The 10,968-nt window shown below is 46.2% G+C and overlaps 1 protein-coding gene across 4 annotated transcripts; it reads right to left on the bottom strand.

The window, feature by feature from the left end:
* Window positions 1–84: 84 nt before the first annotated feature.
* Window positions 85–9,066, bottom strand: vps41 (VPS41 subunit of HOPS complex). Of its 4 annotated transcripts, none has more exons than XM_061266078.1 (27): window positions 8,870–9,066; window positions 8,545–8,583; window positions 7,552–7,659; window positions 6,187–6,264; window positions 5,912–5,986; window positions 5,248–5,310; window positions 4,986–5,051; window positions 3,800–3,919; window positions 3,575–3,721; window positions 3,438–3,504; window positions 3,267–3,364; window positions 3,075–3,204; window positions 2,739–2,973; window positions 2,546–2,627; window positions 2,385–2,477; window positions 2,171–2,298; window positions 1,918–2,062; window positions 1,791–1,832; window positions 1,666–1,716; window positions 1,428–1,565; window positions 1,284–1,338; window positions 1,081–1,221; window positions 866–1,002; window positions 681–780; window positions 520–564; window positions 352–431; window positions 85–274 (listed from the first exon to the last, which is right to left on the bottom strand). In XM_061266078.1, the coding sequence occupies exons 1-27, from the start codon at window positions 8,888–8,890 to the stop codon at window positions 194–196; spliced, it is 2,565 nt and encodes an 854-aa protein (XP_061122062.1). In that variant the 5' UTR covers window positions 8,891–9,066; the 3' UTR covers window positions 85–193. The 4 variants fall into 4 exon arrangements, with proteins under 4 accessions (XP_061122062.1, XP_061122063.1, XP_061122064.1 ...); XM_061266079.1 differs by having other exon boundaries at window positions 3,270–3,364; window positions 8,870–9,062; XM_061266080.1 differs by having other exon boundaries at window positions 8,937–9,059.
* Window positions 9,067–10,968: the final 1,902 nt, after the last annotated feature.

Genomic DNA, 10,968 nt, shown 5'->3' with positions numbered 1-10,968 from the left:
TGAAGCAGACATACAAACTAGTCCACCACTCATTCAAGGAGAATATAACAAACATAACCTTCAACAACAAACAGTAATCCACAATCGTTTTGAGATTAGGATTTTATTTCTTGGTCGGCCAATTACATTACCAGCAAGTAGAAGGTGTCCACAGATTTGAATAGCATTTTCGGTTGTGTTCTTTTTAAATAAGTTATTTTTTCATTTCCAGGATGCCGCTTCCTGGCCCACGCCTCTTTGCACTGCAGATGTTGCAAAACTGCACTCCGGGAGTCTGTAAAAAACACAAGAGAAAATATTAGGCGAGATGTAATGTTCCTGCTGGATAATAATGATTTTAAAATTTCTAACCGTTCCCGTGGATGGTAAACATTCCTTGTGAAACATGTGTCTGCAATGGAACACCACCACGCTAAAAGCTTTGGCCATGTCTGAAATACACATCGAGTATAGGAAGTATAAAGCATCCACTGCATTCTAAGATAGAAATAAAGGTATAAAGGTTCCAGTGTGACATACCTGAGGGTAAAATTGTCACATGGCACGATTCACAAATGCTCTCCTCTGCAAAGAAAAGCCCACAAAAGTATGAATATGAGTTTCAATGTGAAAATCCGACCCACAGAATTTTCCTTTACGCTTATATCACGATGACACTCTAGAATATTTTGTGCACCGACCGTCCACCGCGATGCCTCTGCTCTGCGTGCGATGCATCTTCTGAAGCAGTGACAGAGAGTCGGCCACCAGGATCTTCTTACATCCTTCGCGAAGCATAATCTGTTGAGGAGAAATTGTCGTCTAATCAAAACAGGAAAGCTTTATTGTAAAAATAAAACACAAACAAGCAAATTTGAGCATCAACCTGCAAGTTGTAGTCATGGAGAATCTTGACCAGGGAATCCCTGAGGTTGGGGATCTCCATGCCTTCCTTGATGCGATGGATCAGCAGAATGGGGTCCACGTGCGTGCCGATGTTGTTCAGCAGTCCTGTGATGAACGCTGGAGAGGCAAAACCAAAGAAAAGGGTGTGAAACTCATTGGGCGAAAAACAAAGCCAACTTCCTGAAAGCTTCTCACGCGGCTTGTCAATGGAGTAGGTGATGAGATCCTCCCACAGCTCAGCGTCGTCCTGCTCCTTGGCGAACTCGATGGCCTTGTCCACGTCCCCCAGCTCCTTCATGATCATCTGCAGTGCCCGTCTGCAGTTCCCCATCCGGCCTGCGGAAGCGCTCGCGTTAAATCGACTCCGCCGTCGAGGACATTTCAGCATTTGTTCTTACTGAGCAGGAAGACGGTCTCCTCCACAAAGTGTCTCTGCTGGCAAACTTCCAGAGCCTGCAAGAGGAACCTACTACATCAGTGGTGGGCTTACAGAAGAAACAACGACGCATCACCCTCAACGTTTGAATTAAGAGGATGAGTACCTTCTCCAGTGGACAGTGTGTGCTGTCCCTCAGGAAGGGCAGCAGATTGGGTCGGTCGAATTCAGCGTACAGGCCGATCTGCTTCTCGTGGTACCTCTGGCCTTTGTGGTGGTCCCGCTTGAACAGTTTGTGGAGGTACTGCCCGGTGACGAGTGGGAAAGGCGGAATCGGGGGAAGCGTTAATGTACTACGGCCGCAAATGCAACAACAAAAAGGGAGGGTGGGGGTGTCTACTGACCACATGAAGAAGCTCAGGCCTGTCTGCCAATTCCTCCACCACCCTGTCGATCTAAAAATAAAGAAAATAAAAGATTTTGTGAACAACATAATTATCCTTAAAAATTAAGAACATATCGCACTCACTGATATTTTGTCTTCATTGTCCAGAAGCATGTCCACGGCTTTCTGCGTGCATATACACAAAAAAAAACCCATAAAAAAGAATCCCGAAGGCAATTGTCGCCGTGGTGACACGGGTTGCGAGACAAACCTCTTTGTCGAAGTCCATGAGGAGCACAATCTTGTCCTCGATGGAGGAGAAGAGATTGTGCTTGTGGATGAGCTGGTAAACGTCTTTGTGGCGAAGACGCAGGTAGATCTCCAGCGCACGGTCATAGCGCTGGTCATATGTGTAGCTGAAACCCCCCCCCAAAAATAATTTTAAAAATCTGAATCAGACACGAGTGCAGTGTAGGTGTGTCTAATTTTCAGTATTTTTCTTTTGTCCGAAAAGGCCAACTCACAGTTCGGCCAGTGTGGTGAGCAGGGTGGGGTTCATGGGGTTCTTGCTCAGGTGGTCGGTGACGGCTTGCACAATGGCCATGTTGTTGTAAAGCTCTCCCGGCCACTCCCGGATTAGCGTGGCGAAACCCTGAGTGGGCAGGCAGGTGGAGGCGAAAAAAACAAACACTTTGAGGCCATGACGGGCTTAAAAGGTCAACTTTCAACGGCAAGTACCTCATAGTCTGTTTTGAGGAATTCGTGCAAAATCATTTCGTAGATGGCCGGGCGAAGACGCAAGTCTCCTCTGGGTAAATACTGGCTGATGGCCTACAATTGAAAATGTTGATTATGAAAATGAAAGGGATGACATTTGACCTTGCTTCGCCGTGACTCACCTTCAGTTGCCCGATGGTCTTGAATCTGTACACCTCGTTTTCCCACAGTTCCATGTTTTTCCCCAGAATCTTTTGGCACTTCCTGCATGAGAAAACCATGTACAGTATTATTCACGAAAATACCGGGCTGACTGAATATCTGTGTAAATTGTTGCCATGGCGACGTAAAAGCCAGATTATTGGGAAGAGAAACCTTGCGGCGCCGTCGTAGTCCCCCTTCTCTAGCAGGTGGTTGATGTAGGCCATGCCGATCTTCTGCACGTCGTGCCTCTTGATGTTCTTGAAGCTGATCTCGGCCGCCATCAGCGCCTCCTCATACTTCTTCTTGTCCAACAGCCAGTCGATGTGATCGTCCTGGTCACGCTCCTTGGCCACCACCACATCTTTGGGGCTGACGATGTAGAAGAGCGACTCTCCCTCCGAATGCTCTGCACCCCATAACATAAGAGGTCTTGGTCAATTGTGCGCAATTCTCTCGAGAACTTTCAAGATGAAAAAGTTGCTGGATTTGTCACTGGGGCAGGCTCACCAAGACGGTAGTCGCGACACTCGTTCTCCTGATAGTTGCGCACGGTCAGGGCGTCTGACGAGATCTCCTCGCACGACTCGGGCAGAGGCTGGATGATGTCAAGACGAGGCCGCGCCAGGAACTCGGCGTCCTGTCCTCCCCCGGAATCAAACATCAGAAATGGGCTCACGGGTTCCGTTAGGTTTTCCTTACCACGTGCTCGGCGTTCTCCTTCACAAAGAATAAGGTGACCAGCTGATCGGCCAGCGGCGCCAGCCCGCTGATGAAGAACTCCGTCTCAAAGGCGGAAACTTAAACAGCACAAATGGGATTCACTCTGACTGTCCGGTCACGGGAAAAAAAAATGACCGAAGCTTTCCATACCTATTTCCACGTAACGACTGGGCAGGTCCCTCATTTCTGTAGGATGTCGCTCCTTTACGGCACAAATCTTCAAAGGAGGAATGCGAAATGACACAAAAGTTGCTTGAAAATGTCAGGTTCAACTAAAAAGGTCAAACCTTGATGGAGGTTCCCCAGCCCACGATGAGGGTGGTGTTATCTTTCCAACACAGACTACACGGGTACATGTCGGGCCTCAGGCTAACGTTGTCGCGTAGAACGTTGGTGATGCGCTGCTTGGTGCTGATGTCGTAGATCTTGACGCCCTAAGCCGAACGAATGAAGGGCGTCACGTCTCGACGGCGCGTGCTCGCAAAAGTCGAGGGTGGAGGAAGGCCGCGTACCACGTTGTTGGCCCAAGCGATGAGGTTGCTTCTCCACTGCACGTTGGTGATGCTGCCCTCACCTTCGTGCAGGAGCGACATCTTCCAGCGGTTCATCCAGTTCCGCTCGTACAAAAGAAGCTTGGAGGGCGCAAGAAAGAGAAAAATGTCAGTGCAGAACGTAGAGCAGTGGCGCCTTGCAACCAATAGAGGGCAGTACATGAACAGTAGACAACTGGCACACTGGAGTCAACCTTTGGTGGATGACCAACTCATCCATCCGTCCATCCATCCATTTTCTGTTAAGCGCACAATAAAAGATAATAAAGTCATCAATAAACATTCATATTTAGAATCAGAAGTGCAAGGCGCCTTAAAAATCTTAACGAGATTTTTTTCTTATTATCGCTATTATTATGATATGAACATGATTGATATGTAAAATCCTTCTCAATCTACATCAGTGCTTTTAGGTTGTTATACGATTAGCATGGCAAGTGCTAGCGACTGAGCGTTTCCAATTGCTATGAAAGGCCCGCACTAATGTGTCTGCTGCACAAGATCAGCACCTAATAAACGCTTCAGCCCACCACCAAGAGACGGCGCGACAAAAGAACGGCGGAGGCAAACATTGAATTTTCCTTTCCCGTCGAGGCGCATCGATTTCCCAGGCAGGCACCTCGCCGAGGCCTTCAGCGAGAGGAATCGGCGGCGATTCAAAGAAAATGGCAAAGCGGCATGCTAACAATGACGCCAAAGAAACATTGCTTGATGTCGAAATGTCAGCGCCCTTGAGCTAAAAATAATCCCCGGCATTATTACGTATACTCTACGGTCACAACATTAGGTACCACGTGTTTTATTTTTCACTTGGCTCAGGCGGCAAGCTTGCCCGTAACGAAATATTTGTCACACAACGCAAAAACTCGTAAGTCAAGGCAGCGCTGTGTGGCATCACTATAATGATCCATTCGTTCCCCGAGATTGCGGGAAAGCACTTTGCGAAAATGGGCCGCTCTCCAGAGAGCACTCCAAAGAGACAGAAAAGGCACTTTTTGTTGTTGTTTTCCACAGCGGACCAAAAAAAGAAAGAAAGATGGTCTCCTCTAGCCGTAGTGAGCTTGTACCACCAATAACGGATTTGAGAATAGAACGTCCCCAAATGTGAAACTGCGAATGAGGTGGTGAAAATTCTATTGGAAGTTACCTTGTTGCCGCCGGTGACAAACTGCTTGTAGTTGGATCTGGAGAATTGCGGATGTAACGCCACCACCTAGCGAGACAGACGACACTGTTAGCATTTGGCAAAGTGAAACGGGATTGATGCTTTGCAATATTCCAGTTAAGGATGGCAAGAAAGAACGGACCTCGCAATTTACCAACTGGAGCGGCCTAACAAAGGCCAGACAGCATTTTGGTGAGGAAAGTGAATTTTTGGGGGGGATAGCAATTCAATGTTCATCTCTTACTTTGATGGGACAATCAAAGTTCTCGTGGAAGCCTTCTCTTGTGTAGAGGCCAAACACTTGCACCTGAAAGGAAAAAAAAAAAAAGGAATAGCAAAAGGTGAATAACGCATCACCTCCGCTTTAATTGCCGCCTCTGCAACTAGCCTGGACCTTCGGGGTAAAAACTGTGGAAAACTCGACTTTGATTTGCTCTTCCGGGTCGCCAATTAGTGCACACTTTGATTCCGGGGGGGAAAAAAAACAAAACAGCAACCCTGCGGGCTTTAGAAGTTTGCTAATCTTGGACTCTGTCGCCACCTCTTGTGTGCTGTAAGAGGACCACCGAGTTGCCATTAGTGCATCACAGCCATCGGGAGGGCGGGGGGCCGGTATCACACCAGATCCCGAAGGCATCTCAGCGGCAATTAAGGATTACGTTAGATTTGTAAGGATTAGAAGGGCCTCCTGAAATCAAGTGGGAGCGCATCTCGCCTGGGAGGCTCTTAATTACGATAAGCATCAGTCGAAGATCATTTCCCGAGATTAAATGGCAGGTTAACAGTGGCGCTGTGAAAACCTGCTCAATATTTCCGTCCGCCAGCGTTAGCATCACGTTTCTCGGCGCCGATGGAGAAGGACGCTGTGCCGCACGCACGTGTGGTCAGTGAGATGGAAGATGTCCGACCTTGCCGTCCTCGGAGCAGATGCCCACGTGCTCGCCGCTCTCGTCCAGGCTGATCTGGTTGATCTTTACCGAACTCTAGAGGAACAGAAGCGATGTGGCATCATCTCAAATCATATTTCGTCGTTGAAATGAATGAAAATGTTTTCAATCCGTTCAAGCCTCTTCCAAAACAAACAATGTATGTGTTTTTTTTTTTTTTTAATAAAAAATAAAGAAAGAAAGATTTATGTGCATTATTATTATGATCGTCTAAGCATCTTGTGGCTGTTACTCACAATTTCAAACTTCTGGGTGACATTTCCTTGGATGTCCAAAAGGAAAACCTTCCCAAAATGTGTCCCCAGAGCAAGAAACTGTAATAATAAAAAAAGAAGTTTAAATTCAACAAGAGAAATTGAAGATTTTTGAATCATAAAATGAAGCCGTGTTTGTGTGTAGGTGAAGGGGATTATAAAATAAATAAAAAAAAGGCGTCCGGGTGCGGATCGGGTGAGCTTGTGAGCAAAAGTGTGAAATTGCCATTGCTCTTTATTAAGTCAGGCAGTGTGAAATGGCATTTCTTCTTCTTAAATTAAAAGGCGTCAGCATAATAAATGCACCGTACGTCTGACTTGTCTTCACCCTCTTGCTGCTAAGCACACGATTTAAAAGCATTTGTCTCTTGCTTTTTTTTTTCCTCAGTGCATCATGTGGTGTGTGTCCGCTGGGGAAAAAGAAAGAGGGGGGGGGGGGGGGGGGATAGTGTGACTTTAAGTGTGTGTTCCTGCCGCCCCGGCCTAATCTCCCCCGCCACCCCCGCCTTTCTCTGGCGGCATGTGGCCCAGCAGCATGCTTGAGTGCAGCCTATAATGAAATGCTTATATTTACAGGCACAGCTGAGCGTGTCACACAGAGCCCACTGCAATCTTCCCCAAATAAAATAAGCAGCAAATAAAAATAAATAAAGCAAGAAAGAGAAAAAAAAAAAAAGGGTTGGAGGCTCGTGAGGCGCAGCAACTTTTAAAAGGGATTTATCGGAACGGGAGGATTGTTCAAACGGAAATCCCCATTCAGACGCTTCAGATATGAGGCCGCATGTGCGCGTTTGCCGTGGAAAACCAAAATTGTTGGTGGGGCGGCTGTGACCACGCGGGGGTCCTCGCCAAAGCACAATGGGACTCGCCTGACTTGGGGGAGGCTGCTCGAGATTGGAAGGCCCTAAATATCTAATACAATACAAATTAGGGTATTTCATTTAAAATATATGATTAAAACCTAACAAAAGAAATAGTATTAAAAAAATATATATAATAAACAATAAAAATAGTTATAAAAAAAAAAGAGGGAAAAACAAAAATAGTTCTAATATGAGCACTCCAGAAAATAGGTTCAATCGTTTACAAAGTGACCATCCAACCAGGAAGTTCTTTGGTGGAGGCAAGGAGGTTCCGACCCGTGTTCCCGCTGTCGAGATGATTCGTCAGCTTGAAGAAGAACTCCCCAACGGCAGGTGTGCGGGATCAGCAATGAAAAGGGGAGCCGACAACAGCGTCTGGCACGTCTCCTTGCGAGGAGCGGCCGTACGCGCAGGTGAGAAAGAAATGGCCCCACGAGGCGGACTGGCAAAGGGGTGGCGAGACGGGACGGCGCACCCACACTACCTTGTCGTGGACGGTCATGCAGCTGGCGGCGTCGCTCTGGAGGATTTCCGTCACGCCGTTGGACAGCCGTTCATATTTCAGCTTGGGCTCCTCCTCGCTGTCCTCCTCCTGGGGGACAAAGAAGATCCGCTGGATGACAACTATGACACTCCTTCCAACAGTTTTTATTATAAGCGATGTCCCGAACGTGAGCTCAGAATCCTGCAACGTGGCAAATAATCTGCAATATGATGAAATCTGTGATTTGGCCACAAATAGATGGCGCAAGACGATGTTATACATATCTTATTTAGGGCTTTAAGTAACCATTATTTAAATAATCAATAAATTTGATGATTTTTTTTCCGATCCATCAAGGAGCTCGTGGGGCTGAAGCAAATTGAGCCAAGGATGCAACATATGTCGCCTTTCATTGGATGAACCTCCCACCCCATCTATTAAAATGCCGAGGACAACGTGAAGGTCAAGGGACGTTATCCTCGGTTTGAACTGTAAAACTGTGACTTCGGATCAAAACGAGGCCAATTGTGCGACTGCGACGCTTGATGGCAAAAGTTTTCGATTTGTTTTTCTCCTTCGATAGGGCGGCCAAGCCCGTGACGAATGCCCTCGCGTCGAAGCTCTCACCACCGTAATACACAGGAAATAGCCGAGATATGGCATTGTGGAGTGGGAAAGGATTGTTTTGGAAAATAACACTTTTTCCACGCTCTTGTCCCACCATCAGCCCCCTCTCCAGCTCAGCAGGACATGAGAGCGCACACACGCAGTGCTTGGAGTTGATGCACCCCACAGACTGTGCAGCATCGCTTATAAAGCCGATTTGGGAGTAATATTCAGCCCGTGACGCACCGGCCCCAAAGTGTTGCTCGGTGCCGGCAGAAGAAAAGCAAACGCTTGACATTGATGTTGACAGTACAGAAATAAGAGTATATTGAGCAACTCGTACTCATTGTTGACAGATGGACCAGTGGTTGTATTTATTGATCTTACCTCGGATTCATCTGTGAATTCCTCACTTGGTTGTCTGCTCTGTTGTAGGAAACACAGATTAGATTAGATTAGATTCTACTCGATGGTCACGTAGGCACTGATATCTGGATTGCATATCATCAGCCTAATTCATAAACAATGCATCACCAAAGTACCTTATTTAAGACGATTAATCATTTCATTTGAATAAACTGTGCATTTTTGCCTACGTTTCCAGAATATAGGGAGGCTGCCTAGCTGTACATAAGTCTACATTTGAGGTTCAACGAGTTAGTTTAGTAGTAACAACAACATTAGCCGGCTAACGTTAGCATGCTAGTTTTACCTCTTCCATCACTCCCGCCATCGTCTTATCCGACAATAAATTCGCTTCGACTGTAGTTGAAACCTACTTAGAGGTCCCCAACAGCACGGTTATTATCCCGGCATGACAATAAAAATAATCACGACAGTACACGCGTGATGCTTGTTGTCGGCTAGACTACGCTTGCTGTCTTTAACTTGAATCACATGACAGCAACGCCGACGCGGGGGTTTGTGGGACTTGAAGTTTTCCTGCTAGAAAACGCAACCGATAGGAGTGCATTGATTAATGCAAGAAGCAATCAATTTAGGAGAGCTGCATTTCTTCGTATATGAGTTTTGGTGATAACTTTAGTCAGATTTTTACGTGGTTGGTTAGTTTTTTGCAAGAGTATATTAGTTTAGCTAAAAAGGGAATTTTAAAGGATGAAGAGATGCGGATGAATTTTCAACTGCGTCACAACAGGTAACGTCTTGCGCACTTGCGCCATTAGTTTCTGCATGTTCGTTTACCTTAATGACATTGTCACAATTCAATGTCATTGCATGAGGTATCAAGCATTAGTCAACGATGGAGGTGTTTAAATTAAAAAGTGTTAACAATATTTTTCTTCCGAGTTTGTTAAAAAATGCATAATAGTGTTATTTAAATGTAAGTATTATTATTTAAATTTAAAAAATATATATTATAAATTGTGTGTGGAAGTTATTGTACTATGAGGGTTTTAGTTGTTTTTCTAAAGTGAAACTGGTTCCTATCAGGGGCCATTTTGAAGAAAAAAAATGTTTTGCGTTCGTTGCAAGGGAGCACAAGGATTTGTGGAGGAGCAAAATCTCAGACTGCCTTTGCAAAGTAGCTACCTGAGTTTGGCTCGGCCAGGACAATTGATTTAATTGATAAAATCATTCAATCCTTTGAAATGGACGAAATGTTTTCTGCGTATTTGCAGCATAACCCATGACCGCTTGAAGTGCACCCCACAGAACTGGGAATGGGGCCCTAATACATTCCACAACTTGTCATCACCTCTCGGGTCGCTCCTTCTCGCCACTGCCGGCTGCCGGCCAACTTCCGAGTGAATTGCAACAGTACGATTTGCCTTCTCTTTATTGAGATTGTCTCACGCTGCCATTTTCTCCCCTTCGTCCACCCTCGGGAGAATCTTAATGCACTGATACCAAAAGGGGGATTTTACAATCTACTTAGCAATGATTTATTGATTGAGGCTTCCACCCTCAGAGAGAATTACCGATCCCTTTTTGGGAAATCAGATTTTCACACCTTTTGCTACGGCATGGCGGGGGTCCCCGAGGACGGCGCCGCTCGCTTTTGAGTGGCAGCGAGTCCTCTGTAGTGTCACTCCGGCGCAGTGCCCGCCGTGCGGCCCGCCATTCTCTGTCGACGTTTGCATTATTTATGGCTTGATAAATGCAGTGTCCGAGATCTACTTCATAGGGTATTTTTCATAGGGTAAAATAAAAGCAGAAAAACAACCCCCCCCCCCTCATAGGAGGAGTCAGATTAGGGCACTGAAGTCTTTGATCCTCCAGAATGTCAGTGCAGTCCATCGATCGAGCAAAAAAAAAAAAAGTTTATAAAAAAAACAAAAAAAAAACGAGGTTACACCTGACCAATCAGAGGCTGCGCCCTGTTCTGGACCTGCCGCTGCCGATTGAGCGTCAAAGAGCTCCTTTTAATACAGCACTTTGATAACACTCAGCCTGCACTCGCCCTCCAATCATCCACCAGGGAGCGTTTTGCCGGAGAGAGAAAAAGTGGGGCTGGAGGGGGGGGCTAACTGTCGAACCTTTTAATGAGTGTGATGGAAGAGAAAATATCAACTTTGTCCTTCACCACATCAGCTAGCGCTTGTGGAGAAAAGGAGAGGCGGCTTCAGTTGCCGTCTTGAATTTTTGATCGAGATGGGTAAAAATATTGAATCGATTTATCGCAATACTTCCTCCAATTCGATATCGATTCACCTCCTGGCCAGCCAACTTTGTGTTGTTGCTGTCAAAAAAAGGCCTCCAAAGTAATTAAAGGCGACCTTTGAGGTCAATTTAGATTCTTTTGTCATTCCGGAGCACAGCAACGAGACAAAAGAAAGGACATTTGGAGGC

Source organism: Syngnathus typhle, linkage group LG19, assembly GCF_033458585.1.
Source record: "Syngnathus typhle isolate RoL2023-S1 ecotype Sweden linkage group LG19, RoL_Styp_1.0, whole genome shotgun sequence".
NCBI classification, from domain to species: domain Eukaryota; kingdom Metazoa; phylum Chordata; class Actinopteri; order Syngnathiformes; family Syngnathidae; genus Syngnathus; species Syngnathus typhle.
The sequence above is the reverse complement of the archived record's forward strand: the minus strand, read 5'-3'. Positions and strand labels throughout refer to the sequence as shown.